A 19,641-nucleotide genomic window follows, 5' to 3' on the forward strand; every position below is an offset into this window, starting at 1 on the left:
CCTCCGAGACACCCGCGCTCGCCTCCTCCGAGACACCCGCGCTCGCCTCCTCCGAGACACCCGTGCTCGCTTCCTCCGAGACATCTGCGCTCGTCTCCTCCGGGACATCTGCACTGTCTTCCTCGGGTGGCAGAGAACATGTCTTGCAGGGTAGCCTGTTGATGATGGACACCATGGATTTGCCAGTGGTGCCTGCAGTAGACAAAAGAGTGAATGTCGCGACCGAGGGATACAAGTAGTGACACGTTAACTTTTAAGTACACAATGGGGATAAATGAGAGAGTAGCCCAGCAATGTACAATGTTTCTGACTCAGTTGCTGGGACAAGGAGATTTCAGCATCCCCACAGGAATAGTCCCGGTCTTTCCCAGCCAGCACCAAGATCCTCTTCTTGTAGGGAGTTAGGAGATGAATTTCCAGCATCCCATGACCTTTCGGCCATATGATGAGCTGCTAGCTGGCACAGCTGGTGCAAGTAGAAGAGTAGTGGTAAAGTGAGTAGTAGACACTGCAGAGTTAGTGGGTGAGGGGATTTGGGGTGTGAGAGCGAGTGAGGCAATATGTTGCATGTGATAGTGGGGAGTGGTAGGGCATGGACCTTGGTGGGAAGTGGATGCAGTTGTGAAGATAGAGTGAGTGTGAGTTAGCAGGATGAAAATGGTAACGTTTCCCTTGGCTGAGCAGGGAAGGTCATTGACCTGCTTCCTACACTGGCATTTCTCCAGCCTGTAGAGCACTGACCCAGGTAGTGATCTCAAATTGGACTGGCAGCACCTGGTGACATGGCCTCCTCTGGCAGTCCTCTTGGAAAATGACAGTCCTCCTTTGTCCCACTCTATCGGCAGGGCCCTCCATATCCATGTCCATGGAGCAGGATGCCAATTTCCCCTTCTCAGCCATGGTTGGGACAAACATCAGTAAACATGCTGGGCAGCTCCAGACTGCCAACCTTGCCTTTTTTAAAGATGACTTCTGGTCAAGGATGCTGGTGTATCCTGCAGTGCCCTGTCAATGGTGAGTACTTTCTGTTACGGCAAGTGGGAGAATCAGGCTAGCACTGGACAAGAGTTTGGAGCAATTGCACAAGAAAACTTGTTTGTCCTTGTGGAGAAAAGCTCAAAAGAACATAGAACAGTAAAGCATAGGAACAGGCCCTTTGGCCAACCATGTCTGCACCAACCATGATGCCACTCTAAACTAATCCCATCTGCATGTACATGGTCCATATCCCTCTTTTCCCTGCATGTTCAGATGTCTGTCTAAATGATTCTTCAAACAGTGCTATTGAATCTACTTCTACCACCTCCCCTGGCAGCGCCTTCCAGGCACCTACCACCATCTGTATAAAAATACAGATGAGTATACAATACAATGAATCTCCTTTAAACTTTTCCCCTCTCATCTTTAAACCTAGTAATTAATGTTTCCACCCTGGAAAAAAGACTCTGACTATCTACCCAATCCATCCTTCTCATAATTTTATGTACTTCTATCTGGTCGCCCCTCAGCCTCTAATCCTTTAGTGAAAACAATCTCAGTCTGTCCAAAATTTCCGAATAGCTAGTACACTCCAATCCACGGAACATCTTCTTTTGCACTCTCTCCAAAGCCCCCACATCCTTCCTGTAGTGTGGCAATCAGGACTGCATGCAGTACTCCCAAGTGTGGCCGAACTAAAATTTTATACAGCTGAAACAGGCTTTGGCAAATTTCTTCTTCATGCCCTGACTAAAGAAGGGGGGCATGCCGTATGCCTTCTTTTTACTACGTTATCCACTTGTGTTGCCACTTTCAGGGAGCTTTGGACTGTCACCCCAAGATCCCTCTGATGTCACTGCTCCCAAGGGTCCTGCCATGTACTATATAATTTTCTTCTTTGGCATTTGACATCCCAAAATCCATTACCTTATGCTTGTCCGGATTAAACTCCAACTGTCGTTTTTACATTCAACTTTCTAACTGATCTGTATTCTTCCTCACTATCCGCAACTCCACCAATTTTCTTGTCATGTGCAAACTTACTAATCAGACCACCGACATTTCATATATATGTATAAAACATATTACACCAAGCGGTCCCCACACTGATCTTTGCGGAAACCACTAGTCACAAATCTACATTCAGAAGAAACACCCCTGCGCACTTACCTTCTGTCTTCTATGATCAAGCTAATTTTGTATCCAACTTACCAACTCACTGTGGATTTCATTTACTTATTTCCTGGACCAGCCTATCATGAATTACCTTGTCAAATGCTTTTGTGAAATCCGTATCGATAACATACACTGCCGTACCCTCATCAATCATCTTTGTTACTTCCTCAAAAAAAACTCCATCAGATTTGGGAGACAAGACCTCCCCAGCACAAAACTATGTTGACGGTCCCTAAAAAGTCCATTTTTTTCCAAGTGCAAGTAAATCTTGTCCCTAAGAATGTTTTCCAAAAATTTTCCTACCACCGATTAAAGGCTCGCCAGCCTATAATTTCCTGGCTTATCCCTGTTACCCTTCTGAAACAAAAGAACACCATTGGCTATTCTCCACTCTTTTGGGACCTTGCCTGTGGCTAAAGAGGATACAAAGATCTCTGTCAGGGCCCCAGCAGTCTCCTCTCTTGTCTCCTTCAGTGTCCTGGGATAGATCTCATCAAGCCCTGGGGATTTAGCTACCTTAGTGTTTTTCAAGAGAACCAAAACCACCTCCTTCTTGGTATGGACATGGCCTAGAATATCAAAATACCTCTCTCTGATGTAACCATCATCTGTTTCCTTTTTCTTGGTGAACACCAAGACAAAGTACTCATTAAGGACCTCAACCACTTACTCTGGCACTGTGCACAAATACCCTCCTTTTGTCCTTGAATGGACCTGCCCTTTCCCGAGCTACCCTCTTGCTCCTAGTATACGTATAAAATGCCTTGGAATTCTCCTTAATCCTGTGTGCCAAGGACGTTTCATGGCCTTTTAGCCCTCCTAATTCCTTGTTTCAGTTCTTTTATATCCTCAAGGGCCTTGTCTGATTTCAGTTTCCTAGGGGAGGCAATGGTCTAGTGGTATTGTTGCTAGACTATTAATCCAGAGACCCAGATGGCATTCTGGGGAACCGGGTTCAAATCCTGCCTCAGTAGATGGTGGAATTTGAATTCAATAAAATATCTGGAATTAAGAATCTAATGATGACTGTGATTTCATTGTTGATTGTTGGGAAAAACCCATCTGGTTCACTAATGTCGCTTAGGGAAGGAAATTGCCGTCCTCACCTGGCCTGGCCTACATGTGACTCCAGACCCACAGCAATGTGGTTGACTCTTAACTGCCTTCTGGGCAATTAGGAATGGGCAATAAATACTGCCTAGCCAGCGACGCCCTCATCCTGTGAAGGAATAAAGAAAAAAAAACCTTACATATCCTTCATTTTTTCTTTTCAAGTAAACTTTCAATATCTGAATAAAAAAATATAAAATCTTGATAAAAATGACACATTGCCAAAAAATTATGTTTACTCTCACTAAACTGCGCTTTTCGATTTTCAAATTAAAATATCAGAAAAATGCCATCCCTTGAATCTAAGGAGAGAAAATGGCTGTGCTAAAATCAGCAAATGTTTCCATGGAGTTTTAATTCATTCATTCTTCATATACCCTAAGTTATGCACTAATATCAGTTACTCCAAGATACTACAATTATGTAATATCTATTTGGAATGTGTATTCATGATTTTACTTTTACGTGCCATATTTAGCACCATGATCTCAAGCAGCACCAAAGGGAGGGAAGGAAGTTGTAACAAAAATCCAACTCAAATATCTATCTTGAGCACAATTCACATTGTTCATTAAGATCATGGGGAATTTTCCCATATTCATTTAGAGTATTTCATCAAATGAAATTCATGGTGTCCAGTCCTCCATGGCTGAGAGTGACTTTTCTCATGTAATCTTCTGCTCTTTACTTAATTAATTATGCAACCAGGCTGTTGAGCATCTTTCTTGGGTAATTGTGGTGTGGTGGGAAAGTGTTCATCACTGCTGGGATTTTTCATGATTCATGCCACTGTTGCCATATTTAAAGCATAGCTGCTCACCATTTCAGACATTGTAAAAGCCAGAAACAACACTTGACACTATGGTGTTCAAACCTCTACATTTCAGGATATGGCCCAGGAAGGAAAGGTGGTTCCTTGCTTTGTGAATGGGCATCCTGGAGGTCTTGGTGGATGAGGACGATGTTGACCATGGAATGTCCAGGAACCTTGTTAAGAAGCAGTGGGATGACAGCCCCCAGGACAAGCATTCAGTGAGCTGCAGCCACTGGATACTCACATTATATGTAATATTATGCTGGGAATTTGCACCATCTGGTTTCCCAGGGAGCGTTTGGAATTGGAAGTGGCAAAAAATTAAGACAGTTTGAGATTTTCATGAGATACAACTGCATGTAAATATATACAAATCAGGCAGCTGCCATTCAGTGCCAAGGTTCTGATGATGCCATTTAAGGCTTGAGAGGGACGTCTCAAAGTGTTTTCTTGCCATTGAGATTCTTACTTTTTGAGTCTCTTTGTATTTTCCCACCTTTCTCACCATTTATTTCACTATCCAGGGCTAGGAAAATTTTGTCCTATGTCATTGAAATTGAGTCGATCACTGCACACACTCTGAACCCTCTGAGTTGGAAGTGCTTTCATTGCTACAGTGGACAACATACAAAGACATGGGCTAAGATTTAACATGAGACAATGGCCTTTCTAACAGCTGGAAAGATGGAGTAACCTGCTTCCTTTAGCCCTTGGAGCCATAATTGCATTGACAAGCTGAGGCAGTTAGTTGCCTGTGATCATGGCTTCTTCCCCTGGTATGCCCCTGTCCAACAGCTGCTGGCTAATCAGTGCCATGGAGAGTGGTGATCACTTTTGATGATGTATTTTGCTGCTGACCAGCAACAACACAGGAAACTGAGAGTAAATCCTACTGAAGTCTGTCAGGCAGGTCAGCTAGAGGGGAGGACCAGTTCTTCAATTGGTGGCTCTGTTCTGAAGGCATGGTGTGCCAGAACAGCATCCCTCAAACCAGTCCACTCTCACCACCACCACCACCATCCTGATTCCCACAATCATGCCACCAGGATATATGTTCTGGTCCTAGCACGTGGCATGGACCCTGCCTTTCCCCTTAAACCATCTGTAAAATTCTTACCTTTACCATTAGTTGACCACTTAAGAGTCCAGTTGGCAGAAGGGCAGTGGGCTGCCCACCACCTTCCCCATCACGTACGAAGTCCTTAGTGGAAAGGAGTGAGGGATAGGCATGGCCATCTTCCAACGTAATTTTACGCTACCCCTTCCAGACCTGCCGTAAAATCCTTGCTAAAAACTGTGTCAGTATTATTTCAAGTATTTTCATCCTTTTCTGAGTTCCCAAAGTCAAGAAAATAGCTGAAAAAGAATACTGTGGTCGGGGAGGGAGAGGTTGCCAAATCCAGCACATTTTGAGAGACTTTAACAGTGAGTCATGTAGCTCTTCCTGGAGTGAGTCAGAGTACATTGGGAAGATTTCAAGCAGTGTTCTCCCTTCTTCAGTGATTATTTTACAATTTATGCAGAAACATCATTGACTGAACTATTTTTTCACCCGAATGGTGACTTGGTTGATAATACAGCATATATTTGTGCCCTCATTTTGTTTTATCCTCTTTGAGGTCCAGGTATATGAAATTACATAATCTGGTTTAGGAGACAAATTAAAACCAGTGGTATGAACAAAAAATACACATCCACACTTCTACTCCAGTGAACAAATAAAGTCATACTGAGCTGTCACAGCCAGTAAAGTCTCAGATGTGATCTGCGTTGACTTGATCAGTCTATTTCAGAGGGTGGTGAATCTGCGGAACCCATTGCCACAGAAGACTATGGAGGCCATGTCATTGAGTGTCTTTAAGACAGAGATAGATAGGCTCTTGATTAGTAAGTGGATCAAGGGTTTTGAGGAGAAGGCAGGAGAATGGCTTGAGGTACGTATCAGCCACGATCGGACGGTGGAGTGGAGTTGATGGGCTGATTGGCCTAATTCTGCCCTCATATCTTATGGTGTCATGGAAACGTATTAGAGCACTGAACTGAGCTAGAAAAGGAAACATTCAGTTACTGATCATTGTTGTCCACCCCAAAATGCAAAGCAGAATATGAGGTAAGATGACCTGAATGGCCTTCCTCAAGTACAAGTACTCTGGTCTGTGGATGTTGTGAAACCATATAAATTTAATAAAAAGCTACAGACTTTACCAATGAAATGAAGTACAAGAATTAAACAGAAAGAAATCCAGGAACATGGAGACAATACCTATGAAACAACGTAGAGAAAACCAGAAAAAAGGTTTGACCTCAGCCACATCTGTGAAAGTTCCCTGGCTCACCTTCCTCTTTCTGCTACTCCTCCCTTCCCCCCATGAAAAGGAATATGAATAGTACAGTATCCCTCATTGTGCTCACTGTCAATTCTCCCACAGTTATAGGGATCTAAGCTGTTGACGTCATTGTTGGCAGCAAGTAAATCTCAAATGCTCTGCACAGGTCAGTTTTTCCACACTTCCCACCCAAGATGGAACCTGACAGGGTTCTTGGAACTTGAAGTCTTTTGATGGGTGTACAAGCTACTTTGAGTGCTTTATTAAAGGAACCTTACTACAGTTTCCAGTCTGCTTGGTCATGTAAACTTTACTTGCTATCTTAATGTTACCTAGCAACCATAGCAAGTGTGAAAATTTAACAGCCCAAGTAGCCAGAGGGCTTCATTGGATGCATTAATGTACATTTTTATAATTGCCATCTTAAAAGATACTTTTAATCTGAAAGCTGCTTTCTTTAAAATGTCATGTATTGAAAAAATTGTTAGTACTTATTTCAGTTTGATATTGCTTCAGGTTTCTGCATTGATTTCAAGATAATGTATGTTATAGCAAAAGCCATTGTTACAAAAGCTAGTGCGTGTGTCAATTTAAAACAAACGCTGATATCAATTAAGACAGCATAATTTACTCTTCATCTTTTATATTAAATCCTTCCTCTTGGCTTAGCCAACCACCTTTCTGATGGTGTTTAGTGCTAAGTATATTTTAACTGAAATGATCACCATTATTTATGAACTAGCTTTACTCAAGATAGAGATAACAAGGTGTAGAGCTGGATGAACACAGCAGGCCAAGCAGCATCAGAGGAGCAGGAAGTCTGACGTTTCGGGCCTAGACCCTTCTTCAGAAATGGGGGAGGGGAAGGGGGTTCTGAAATAAATAGGGAGACGGGGAGGCGGATAGAAGATGGATAGAGGAGAAGATAGGTGGAGAGGAGATAGACAGGTCAAAGAGGCGGGGATGGAGCCAACAGAGGTGAGTGTAGGTGGGGAGGTAGGGAGGAGATAGGTCAGTCCAGGGAGGACGGACGGTCAAGGGGGCAGGATGAGGTTAGTAGGTAGGAGATGGGGGTGGGGCTTGGGGTGGGAGGAGGGGATAGGTGGGAGGAAGTACAGGTTAGGGAGGCTGGAGGCTCTGCGAGGCTCGGAGACCGCTTTGCAGAACACCTACACTCGGTTCGCACTAAACAACTGCACCTCCCAGTCGCGAACCATTTCAACTCCCCTCCTATTCCTCAGACGACATGTCCATCCTGGGCCTCCTGCAGTGCCACAACGATGCTACCCGAAGGTTGCAGGAACAGCAACTCATATTCTGCTTGGGAACCCTGCAGCCCAATGGTATCAATGTGGACTTCACAAGCTTCAAAATCTCCCCTCCCCCTACCGCATCCCAAAACCAGCCCAGCTCGTCCCCGCCTCTGTAACCTTTCCTTCGTCCCACCTATCCTCTCCTCCCACCCCCATCTCCTACCTACTAACCTCATCCTGCCCCCTTTACCTGTCTGTCCTCCCTGGACTGACCTATCTCCTCCCTACCTCCCCACCTACACTCACCTCTACTGGCTCCATCCCCGGCTCTTTGACCGGTCTGTCTCCTCTCCACCTATCTTCTCCTCTATCCATCTTCTATCCGCCTCCCCCTCTCTCCCTATTTATTTCAGAACCCCCTTCCCCTCCCCCATTTCTGAAGAAGGGTCTAGGCCCGAAACGTCAGCCTTCCTGCTCCCCTGATGCTGCTTGGCCTGCTGTGTTCATCCAGCTCCACACCTTGTTATCTCAGATTCTCCAGCATCTGCAGTTCCTGCTATCTCTTACTCAAGATAGATATCATTCTTGCTGTTCAAAATGTATTTAAGATTTTTCTTTGTAAAACAAATAGTACTATCTTTGGTTTTAGTAGCAAACATCACTAATTTTTCAGTGGCATTCTTCTTGCAGGTTGCATCTAGCTCATTGTGCTTGATGCTACCTCCTCCAAACTTGCTCTTCTAAAACGCATTTGATATGTATAGTAGGGTTGCCACCTTGTGAAAGACATATGAGAGAACATCCAGCCACAGTTGCATTTGACTGATTTGCAAATCCAATGTGTATTCAGTTCAGCACAATTGTGCCCAGTAGTGTTATTGGTCTCAGACAGCCAAATAAACTCATTCAGAATTGTTGGTGCTGTTATGGCTTCCAGTATTAAACTATTTCATGTGTTGCCATGAAAGCAGGCTTGTCAGCACCTTGCTTGTTGCAAATAGTCAAAGGGGTGTGTTGTTTTCCTGAATTCTGGACTGTCTTTGTAAGTGTGAGAATGTTGAGAACTGTTATAGACATTAGGAAATGAAGACATTTACTAGTCCAGTAAAAATAATTCTGTTATTGGCATTGGTAATAATGTTTAAGTGCCTAGCTCTAATTTTGCACTGCTATTGTCACAACTAACTGTGCTGAAGATGAAACCTGCAAAATTATTTGTGCAATCTGGTACAATTTGACAATGTATTAAAATATTCTAGCAATGAAACCTCTGATCCCTGGTGAGATGGAACTTAGGAGCTACAGGAACTATGAGATTTTGTATTTGTCCTTGGTACTATATCCAGTGCTTCTTTTAATATAAATGATGTATGTGTTGATGCCAGGTAGCAAAAAAAGTTGTAAAAGAGAGGCAATGTAGCAAAATGATTTTTTTAAAAAATCAAATGGGGATCAATTTCCAGCTGCTAAACCCTGTTGAAATTTGTGCTATGCTATCTAGTGCTTAAAAGAAAGTAGACATCAAACCTGGTGTTTCAGGTAGAACAACATTATACTTTAGTTTAGGGAGGAAAAGGTTAGGACAAGCTAATTCCAGTAAATTTTTCATTGTATGTTTTTAAACTGCATAATGTATAGTACTTTATTCATGAAGTGTTTTTATTTGTGAGGATAATTTATGCATTTTCTTTTGTTGGCGCCTTGCTGTTCCATTCCTAATCACATACACTGGTGAAGTGGTGTTGTCGCAGAGCCTCAGTCTGATGTTCTGAGAACATGGGTTCAAATCCCATCATAACAGATTGTGAAATCTGAATTTAGTGAAAATCTGGAATTAATAGTCAGCCTAATGGTGACTGTGTGCTGCTGATTATCGTAAAAATCCATTTGATTCATTAGTGTCCTTTTGGGGAATTTGCTGTCCTTACTTGGGGTTTCGTCTGTGTGACATGTAACTCCCCTGACAGTTAGGATGGGCATTAAATGTTGGTCTAGTCAGTCATGCCTATATCCAATGAACAAATAAAGAATAACTGCAAATATGCAATTCTGCTACTATCGAAGACAATCGCTAATACTGACCTCTGGAACTCTGACAGCATGACGTTATCCACATTTACTGTTGCACTTTTTCAAAAAGCAGAAGTGTGGACTGCATATGAAATACAGAGATGCCTTTCCCACTGGTATTTATCTGTAGTAATGTTACCTTTATTGCACGGCATTCCAAATGAAAAATTAGTGAACAGATATCCTCTTCTAGGCAAAAAGCCATGTGACTCCATATGTTTCAACACAGATTCATCCCAGATTATTGTTCTGTGGACATTAGCAACTTTCTACTACACCACATACTTGGCCTTTCAACATTTGAATTCAAGGGAAACGGACATAATTTTAACTTACCCGCTCCAGCCAGCGAGAATAAAATTTCTTCCATGAACACACCGCTTGTTCCTATTCCATTCTAGCTGATCATCATTTTCACTGAACATTTTCTTCAGGTGGTGGATCTGATTCAGGTGGGGTCTCATTAAAACATGCTGGTTAGGATCCTACAATTGCATGTGGAAGTAAGGGCACATTAGGTTCAACAGAGCAGGGAATCTTACCCAATAAAGCTTGTCGCAGGAGAAGCAGCACCATGCAAACAAATTAACTTCTGGGCTGCAAAGCTGTTGCTGTTTCAGCCTTTCTGCTGTCGGGGACCTTTCCAACTTCAAGTTACAAGCAGGTGGCCTCTGGTTTGCCAGGAAGCAGCACCAGAAGGGGACCGACTACCTACTAGAAATCATCTCAAAATCTCCCCCACCTTGTGTTCTCAGGCATCACCAATTATGTCTTCACACTCAGTCCTTTAAGATACACACATTCAACTATGTTGACAGGATACAGATCTGAAAGCTGCAGTTCTAATGGGGGTTGTTGAACCCAACTAAAGTATTCCAATTGTCAGCATAGTTCTGATTAGCAAACTCAGTGCTGCTTAGAAATCATACCTGTGAACTTCCTGGCCAATATGGCTTAGGATGACAGCAGGTGATGTATTTACCAATTGATCCATCAAAAACGCTCTCCTCTCTGCTTTTAAACCAATTCTGAAGTGCTAAACAATTGTGTCCTTAATGAACATGGCCTCTGACTTTATTCAGTTTCCTCCAGGTGGCCTATCAAAGTTGGCACCTCACCGTTGAGGAAGAAGTTTTTCTTCTGGGTCACTCATGCAGTGAATTAATAATGCAGAAATCTGAGGGAGTGTTAGAAAAAATTAAGTCAGAAAACTGACTCGTCAAGAGGCATGTGGTATCTGATTTACAGCAGGATCCCTTAGTGCAAAATGTAGCATCAATGAGACTACATTGAGGCAGATGAAGCTATTTAAATTGGTAATTTACTGTAAGTAGTCACAAAAGCTTTTGCCTGAAGTGCGTACATGTTTCTTAAGGGTGTAACCAGACTTTAATTATCTAAATGTAAATACTTAACAAATTTTACTTTGAGTAATGAGCTAAAGTGCACACTGTATAAATGAGATATTCTAATTAATCATACATGAATTGCTGGTTTAAAGGAGTGCTGCATGTGTCTGAGAATGTTGGTAAAATGCCCAATAGCAAATTACAATTTGCATTCATAGATAAGCTCATTTAATACAGGTTTATACAATTTGACTAACCATTTTCAAAATAGTCTCCAGTATTTACATGTGTATAAATATTCAGTACTTTGTCTATTAGAAATTCTCTTACTTTTGTGTGATCCATACCCTTTCGTAAGAGCTGATTTGTTACCCAAGTATCTGCTATCCAGTGCTATATATCAACCTCTTGATCTCCATAACTGTCCTGTTACATATAGTGTTTCCAATGAATGCTGAAGGAATCAAAAATGGTGGATATATAATGCAGCACCTTTTGTTGTCTTCACTAATTAATTCAAAAGAAAATACCATTTTGATGTTAAAGGTACTAAACTGAACCACTGATTTCAGTCTTTTAATATAAGTTATGGCAATGATCAGTCCATTCTTCATGAGTAATGACATTAAGAGGAGTTAACTAATGTTATTTTGGGCTCAACCTAGCCCCAGTGTGTTTCACACCTTGCCATGGTGGTTTGAAGCTAATTAAATATTCCAGGAACTATGGTAATCCAATATGAGTCAGGTTCATCTGCAATGCTATAGAGCATTAGTCATTAATTGACTAGTAGCCTGATTGATCGATGAGTAACTGAAGAGTGGACATTTATTCGGGACAAGATTTTTCGCGCATGGCTCCAGAGAACACCAAAGATATGATCTAACAGGTGGGGTGGTAGTAACCAGACTAACCAGTAGTGGGAGGCCTATCAGTACGTTGTAGTGGTGGCTTAACTTTAACAGCAGCTATGGACACACATGGGATCACCAAGTTCTATTTGTGTACAAGCAACCATGACTTTCATACTGGACAAAAATGTATGCTGTTCATGCAGATACTTCACTAGTTTGACTTGGAGAGTCTAATATATGCTGATGATAAATTTCAGATACATAGCTGTTTAAAAGTAAAGCTTTTGTAACTCTGGGCACGAAGTTCAATTTGGAAGTGCATGAAATGTAAAGTTAGTTAGACCAATCTGTGACCACCTATATTATGCCCTTTGAAGTTCAGTTTGAATCTGTACATTTCCTTTATGTGCTTGCAGGTTAGAATAATACCCAAGGACTTGGGGTTTTTTTTGACTGCTGCTTTTCTTATGAACATACAAATTAGAAACATAAGTAGACCAATCAGCCTTTTCTCCAGTATTCAATAAGATCATAGCTGATCTAACTGTTCCATATTCTTGCCTACCTGATAATATTTTACTCCTTGCTTATCAAGAACCTTATCTGTCTCTGCCTTAAAAATATTCAAAGACTTTGCTTCCACCACCTTTTTGAGGATGAGAGCTCCAAAAACTCATGAGTCTCTTTGAGAAATAAATTCTTCCCATCTCTGTCTTAAATAGTTGACTGCTTCTTTTTAACCAGTAATCTCTGGTTCTAGGTTCTCCTGCAAGAGAAGACATATTTTCCACATCCATCCTGTTGAGAAAAAGTCCTGCAGGATCTTGCATGTTTCAATCAAGTTGCCTCCTACTCTTTTAAATGGATATAAGCATAGCCTGTCCAACCTTTCCTCATAAGGCAACCTGCCCATTCTACATGATAGTCCAGTAAATCTTCTCTGAACTTCTTCTGGTGAATTTATATCTTTCCTTAAATAGGGAGACTAATCCTGTACACAGTACTCCAAATATGTTCTCACCAATGCCCTATATAACTGAAAGATCATGTCCCTACTTTTATATTCAATACCCCTTTCAATACATGATACCATTCTATTAAGTTTTCTAATTACTTGCTGCACCTGCAACTTAACATTTTCTTGATTGATGCATTTGGATATCCAGATCTCTGCATTTCACATCTGTGCAGTCTCATTTAGATATTATGGTTCTTTTCCATTCTTCTGACCAAATTGGATAATTTCATATTTTCCTACATTTTCTCCACTTTATAAATTTTTTTCCTCACTTAACTTATTTATGTCTTTTTTTAGATTTTTATATCCTCCTCACAACTTACCTTTCCACTTATCCTTATGTCCACAGCAAAATTAACAACTGTATCTTTTGATGCCTTTTTTAATTCGTTCAAGGCATGTGGGCATTGCTGACTCAGCCAGTATTTATGACCCATCCCCAGTTACTCTTTGGGAGGTGGTGGTGAGTTAACTTCTTGAACCTCTGTAATCCATTTGGTGTAGGTGCATCTATAATGCTGTTAGGGATTTTGATGCAGTGACACTGTGGAAGAGCAATATATTTTGAAGTGAGGATGGTGAGAGGCTTGGAGGGGAACTTGCAAGTGGTGGTGATCTCATTGTCTGCTGCCTATATCCTTCGAGATGGTAGTGGTCATGGGTTTGGGAGGTCCTGTCTAAGGAACATTGGTGAATTCTGCAGTATATCTTCTAGATAGTACATGCTGCAAGTGTGCATTGGTAGAGGAGGTAAATGGCACCACATCCATAAACAATCAAGGGTTGTGGATGGTGTGAAGCTTATGGTGTATTTTTGGAGCTGCATTCTTTTAGACAAGTGGGAATTATTCCGTCACACACCTGACTCGTGGCTTGTAGATGGTGGACAGGCGCTGGGGTGTCATGAGGTGAGTTACCTAATGCGGGATTACTCACCTCTGACTTGGTCTTGTGGCCACAGAATTTAAATAGTTAGGCAAGTTAAGTATCTGGTCAATGGTAAGCCCCAGGATGTTGATAGTGGGGCATTTAGCAATGATAATGCCATTGAATGTCAAGGAGCGTGGTTAGGTTCTCTCTTGCCAAAGATGAAGATCGCCTGGCACTTGCAAGTCATGCATATTGCTTGCTACTTGTTAGCCCAAGCCTGGATATTGTCCAGTTCTTGCTGCATTTAGATGTAGACTGCCTCTCCATGTTTCATCTTATGAGGGAGGAAATGTCATTGATGAAGCAGCTGAAGGTAGAATGCTGCCTTGAAGAAATCATGTGGAGATGACCAAGATCTGACATTACTGATCTCCAATAACCACAACATCTTCCTTTGTACTATGTATGACTCCAACCAGCAGAGATTCTTTTCCCCCCGATTGCCATTTACTTTAGTTTTGCTAGAACTGTTTGATGCCACACTCAGTCAGATGTCACCTTGATGTTAAGGACAGCTGCTCTCGCCTCATCTCTGGAATTCAGCTGCCCATGTATGAACCAAGGCTATGGTGAGGTCAGGAGTTGAGTGGTAGAACCCAAAGTGGGCATCAATGAGCAGGTTATTACTAAGCAAATGCTGTTTGATAGCACTGTTAACACCTTCCGTCACTTTATTGATGATCAAGCGTAGATCAATGGGGACTGATAGGGTGACAATTGGCCGGTTTGGATTTGTCCTGTCTTTTGCATACAGGACATCCTGGGCAATTTTCCACATTGTTGGGTAGATGCCAGTGTTGTAGGTGTACTGAATCAATTTACATAATGGCTCAACATGTTCTGCAGCATAAGTCTTCAGTACTGTTGCTGGAATGTTGTCAGGCCCCACAGCCTTTGCAGTATCCAGTGCCTTTACCTGTTTGTTAATATCATGTGAAGTAAATTGAATTGGCTCAAGACTGGCATCTGTGATGCTGGGGACCTTTGGCACTTCTGGCTGAAGATAGTTGCAAATGCCTGAACGTTATCTTCATCTACATAATTTATGTGCATTGTAAAATATTGCGAGCCGAGTACTGATTCCTGTAGCACACCACAAGTTACATCTTGCCAACCAGAAAATGTCTCATTTATCCCTACTCCTTGTTTCCTGTTAGCTAACCAATCTTTTATCCTTGCCAATGTGTTACCCCCTACATCTCCCTTGTGCTGGTGAAATTGCTGAACATTGTAAACAGTCATTTTATTGGCTGGTGGTTGGAGCTGTAAATTTACAGAATCGCCATCTGAAAGATGTGGGTCTCCTAAATCAGCTAAGTTGAACTATAGCTTGAGTCATCAGATTGTAAGAGCTCACTGAGCCATGCATTCCCAGCTTACTGCAGGGTGCAATAGAATACCATCAACACCCTTTAGCCGAGTGGAAATTATTGCTGTTTGAGTGAATGCTCTTACTTTATTAGGATCATGACTGTGCTGAGTTTGAAATTTAGTACCCTAACAAACACTCAGGTATCCTTGGGCTACTTCAATGTCTGACTACAGCACACAGGATATATACTTGATCTCCTGTCATATATGTTTGTGAAAATATACAAAATTGGCCATATCCTTTACAAGCCTCCACTATGATAGCCTTTAGAGTCTTGGTGTTATCGCAAAATCACAGAAGGAATAAAGAAAAATTGTTGATTACAACTGGGGTAATTTATTTTTTTATTGGAATCCTTACATTTGGCTTTTCAGATATCATTTTTTACAAGTATACAAGTTTTAAAACCAGTCAGAAATTTCGGTGTCATTTGCATGGTATTACACAAATGCTAATGTTTATGTAAATTTTACAAGTGGCCATTATAAATGATTTTATTTGGTATTTTGCAGTATGGATATAACAGTTTATTCTGATAATTTGAAGTGACTGTTGAAACAAGCAAATGGCGTGATTTTAATTTGAATTAAATAATTGAAGTAATTTTACAAGATGATCTAGATGAAAAAACTAGAAAATAGTGCCATTTTACCACAATGATTGCAGGAAGGTTATATCATAGGAAGAAATCTATTTCACCTCGCCATTGGCTGTGCTGGCTTTCTGAAGGAGCAATTCACCAAGAGTCACTCCTCCATCATCTCCCTGTAGCCCTGCATATTCTTCTTTTTCGGATAATCTAATTCCCTCTTGAATGCCTCAGTTAAACCTTATTCCACCACACACTCAGGCAGTGCATTTCAGATCCTCTAACCACTCGCTGCACGAAAAGGTTTTCCTCATTGTCATTGCTACTTTTGCCAATTACTTAAAGTTGGTTCTCGATCCTTCCACCAATGGGAACAGTTTCTCCCTATTGAAACAGTTGGTACACCACATGATTTTGAATATCTCTTCTAAGTCTCCTGTCAAATTCCTCTTCTCCAAGGCAAACATCCCAACTTTTCCAGTCTGACTATATAACTGAAATTCCTCACCCTTGGAACCATTCTTGTGAATTTTATCTGCACCCCCCATAATGCCTTCCTACACTGGAATGGGCACAATACTCCACTTAAAACCATCCAGTGTTTTATGTTTTTAACTTAACATCCTTGCTTTTATACTCAGTACTTCTATGAATGAAGCATGGGATGCTCTATGCTGTATAAACCTCACTCTTAACATGTCATGCCACCTTCAATAATTTATGCACATAGACTCTCGGGTCCCTCTGCTCTGGCAACCCCTTTAGAATCGTACCTTTCACTTTATATTATCTCAATGTTCCCTCTAACCTATGCAAACTCTCAGCTGTTCCAAGGGTCTGTGCAGGGCAATTGGCATGCTGATACCATTCACAGCATTGTGTTCAGGTTCTGGAAGGTGCTGCTGTGCATTTCTCAGAAGTCTTCACAGAAGAAAATAAAAGTAGCAGAACTCTGATTGGCTTTCTGTTCTTTCTGCTAAAATAAAACTCTTCACACTTGTCTGCATTAAGTTGCATCAACCATTTGTCAATTTCAACAATGTCTTTTGACATTCCACATTTCCTTTTTGTATTTAATCATGGGATGTGATCATTTCTGGCCAGGTGACCATTTATTGCCCTTCCCTATTTGTTCTTGAAATGATGGTTGTGAGCTGCCTTCTTGAAATGCTGCAGTCCTTAGAGTGACAACACCCATAGTACTATTAGGAAGGATGTTTCAGATTTTGACCCCACAACAATAAAGGAACGGTGACATGGTTCCAGGTTGAGCTGGTGTGTATGGTTTGGAGGAGAACTTGCTGGTGCGGGGGTTCCATTGCATTTGCTGCCCTTGATCTTCTAGGGGTGAGGACCTGCAGGCTTTGGCAAGTGCTGTGAGGAGCCTAGGTGAGTTGATGCAGTGCATCTTATAATGGTACACACCACTGCCATTGTACATTGGTGGTGAAAGGAATGAATGATAAGATGCTGGATAGGATGCAAATCAAGCAGACTGTTTTGTCATACATGATATCGACATTCTTGTGTTGTTGGAGCTACATTCAACCAGGGAAGTGGGGAATATTCCATCACAATCCTAATTTGTACTCTGGAGATGATGAACAGGCAATGGGGACTTCAGAAATGAAATACTCACTGCAGAATTCTTAACCTCTGTCAAGCCCTTGTAGCCACAGTATTTATACGGCTGGTCTAGTTCAGTTTCTGCTCAATGATGACACCCAGAACATAGATAGTAGAAAATTGAACAATGATAATGTAATTGAATTGGATTCTCTCTTGTTAGAGTTGGTCATTGTCTGACACTTGTGTGATGCCAATGTTACTTGCTACTTAAGAGATCAAGCTTCCTTATGGCAACATCTGCAAATTTTGAATTATATCCTGTACACTAAAATCTAGGTTACTTATTTGTATCAGGAAGAACAGAGATCTTCACATGAACATAACACAAACATTCCATTCTCCCATTAAGGGCGGGGGAGGAGGTGAAGAGCCATTGTCCTATTTATTTTAAATTTGCTTGTAACAAATGGAAATAGTGTGAAATAATACACTGCTTCAATTTCCCTGCTGGAATATATCAATGATTTAAATCGTGCTGTTTCTATTGTAGGCATGTAATGAGTTCACTACACACGTGATGAACCTTCTACGAGAACAGAGCCGGACACGTCCAATTTCACCAAAGGAGATTGAAAGAATGGTTAGCATCATCCATCGAAAGTTCAGTTCGATTCAAATGCAACTAAAACAGAGCACATGTGAAGCGGTCATGATCCTGCGGTCACGATTTCTTGATGCCAGGTACAGTTTTTATAGTCAAAGATCCAAAAAGAGTACATTTTAATAAGGTACAAGTCTCTATTTATGTTTGGCCTTCTTTCCTACCTGGCGAAGCTCATCGAAGATATAGACTCTACAGTTTGTACAATAAGGTCAGGAAAGAAAGCTAAAACATTGAATGAATTCCTTCATGTGTTAATCATGCTCAGTTCCTTCCTGAAAATGCATATTGTTATCTGTGGAGGAATCATTGGCCTGAAAAACTTCTCTCCTGACCATTGGAGGTAGTATACTTTCAGCAGAACGTGAGGGAAAATAAGGAATACAGTTTTCATCTGATCTTAAAATAAGTTTCTTTGTGTGATGCCAAAGGTACTGCAAAAAAACTTTTCAAAAGTAGAATCTTTTCAAATTATGAGACTAATGGAGATGGAATCCTGTTTTATAGTGATTTTTTCTGTAACATAGGATCTTAGGATTCTAAAGCCCCTGATTAATAAAATTTAGTTCATGGTGAAATTTTAATTTACTTTACAGAATTCTTAGTTTGCAACAGGATACCAATTAGATCTGAGAAATAGATGACAGGTCTAGCAGCATCTGTGGAGAGAGAGCAGAGTTAATGTTTTGGGTCCAGTGACCCTTCTTCAGAACTGATTGATTGTAGCTGGGATAAGGTTAGTACATATGCTAGAGAAGGGGTGGGAGAGGGCAAAAGAGTAAATGATAGGTCGAGATGGAGCCCAGACAGAGAGAGAAGAACAGTTGGGCAAAAGAAAGGATAAAGGTCAGCCAGGGGGGATGAATAGCTGCTAATGGTACTGTTAGTGTCTGACAATGGGTCATTTGTCATAGCAATCCATGTGATGATTAGGGCCTGGTGTTTGGCGATTAAGGTAAGGAGATGGGAGAAGGTGTTTGGGCCCTAAAATTATTGAACTCTATATTGAGTCCAGCAGGATTCCCAAACGGAAAATGAGGTGTCGTTCTTCCAGCTTGCGCTGAGCTTTACTGGACCACTATAGCAAACCTGAGACAGACATTAGCCAGGGAACACACTGGTGTGTTGAAATGATATGCAACTGGAAGCTCAGGTTCACTTTTGCGGACAGAATGTAGGTGATCTGCAAATCAGCTGCCCTGTATGTGCTTCATCTCCCTCGTGTAGAAGAGATTGCATTGTGAGCAACAAATGCAGTAACTAGATTGAGTGAAGTGCAGATAAATAGCTGCTTCACCTAGATGATGTGTCTGGCACCTTGGGTGATGAGGAGGGAGGAAGTAGGCAAGCAGGTGTTACACCTTCTGCGATGGCATAGGAAGGTGTTGTTAGGCTGTGGGGCAGTGCTGGAGGAGTGGACCAGGGTGTCCCAGAGGGAACTGCTCCTGTGGAAGGCCAACAAGGGAGGATAGGAGAGGGGAATATGTGTCTGGTGTTTACTTCCACCGGGATTTTTTGGAAATGGTGTCTAACGATCCTTTGGATATGAATGTTGATGGGGTGGTAAGTGA

The 19,641-nt window shown here is 41.5% G+C and overlaps 1 protein-coding gene across 1 annotated transcript in view; it reads left to right on the forward strand.

The window, feature by feature from the left end:
• Window positions 1–19,641, forward strand: part of LOC109928290 (pre-B-cell leukemia transcription factor 3) — a 76,411-nt gene that overhangs the window by 7,649 nt on the left and 49,121 nt on the right. Inside the window, exon 3 of the mRNA XM_048613381.1 lies at window positions 17,960–18,150. Within this exon, the coding sequence (XP_048469338.1) occupies window positions 17,960–18,150 (191 nt within the window). The remainder of the gene's footprint in view (window positions 1–17,959; window positions 18,151–19,641) is intronic.

This window comes from Rhincodon typus, chromosome 28 (genome assembly GCF_021869965.1).
Source record: "Rhincodon typus isolate 14 chromosome 28, sRhiTyp1.1, whole genome shotgun sequence".
In the NCBI taxonomy this organism is placed as follows: Eukaryota; Metazoa; Chordata; class Chondrichthyes; order Orectolobiformes; family Rhincodontidae; genus Rhincodon; species Rhincodon typus.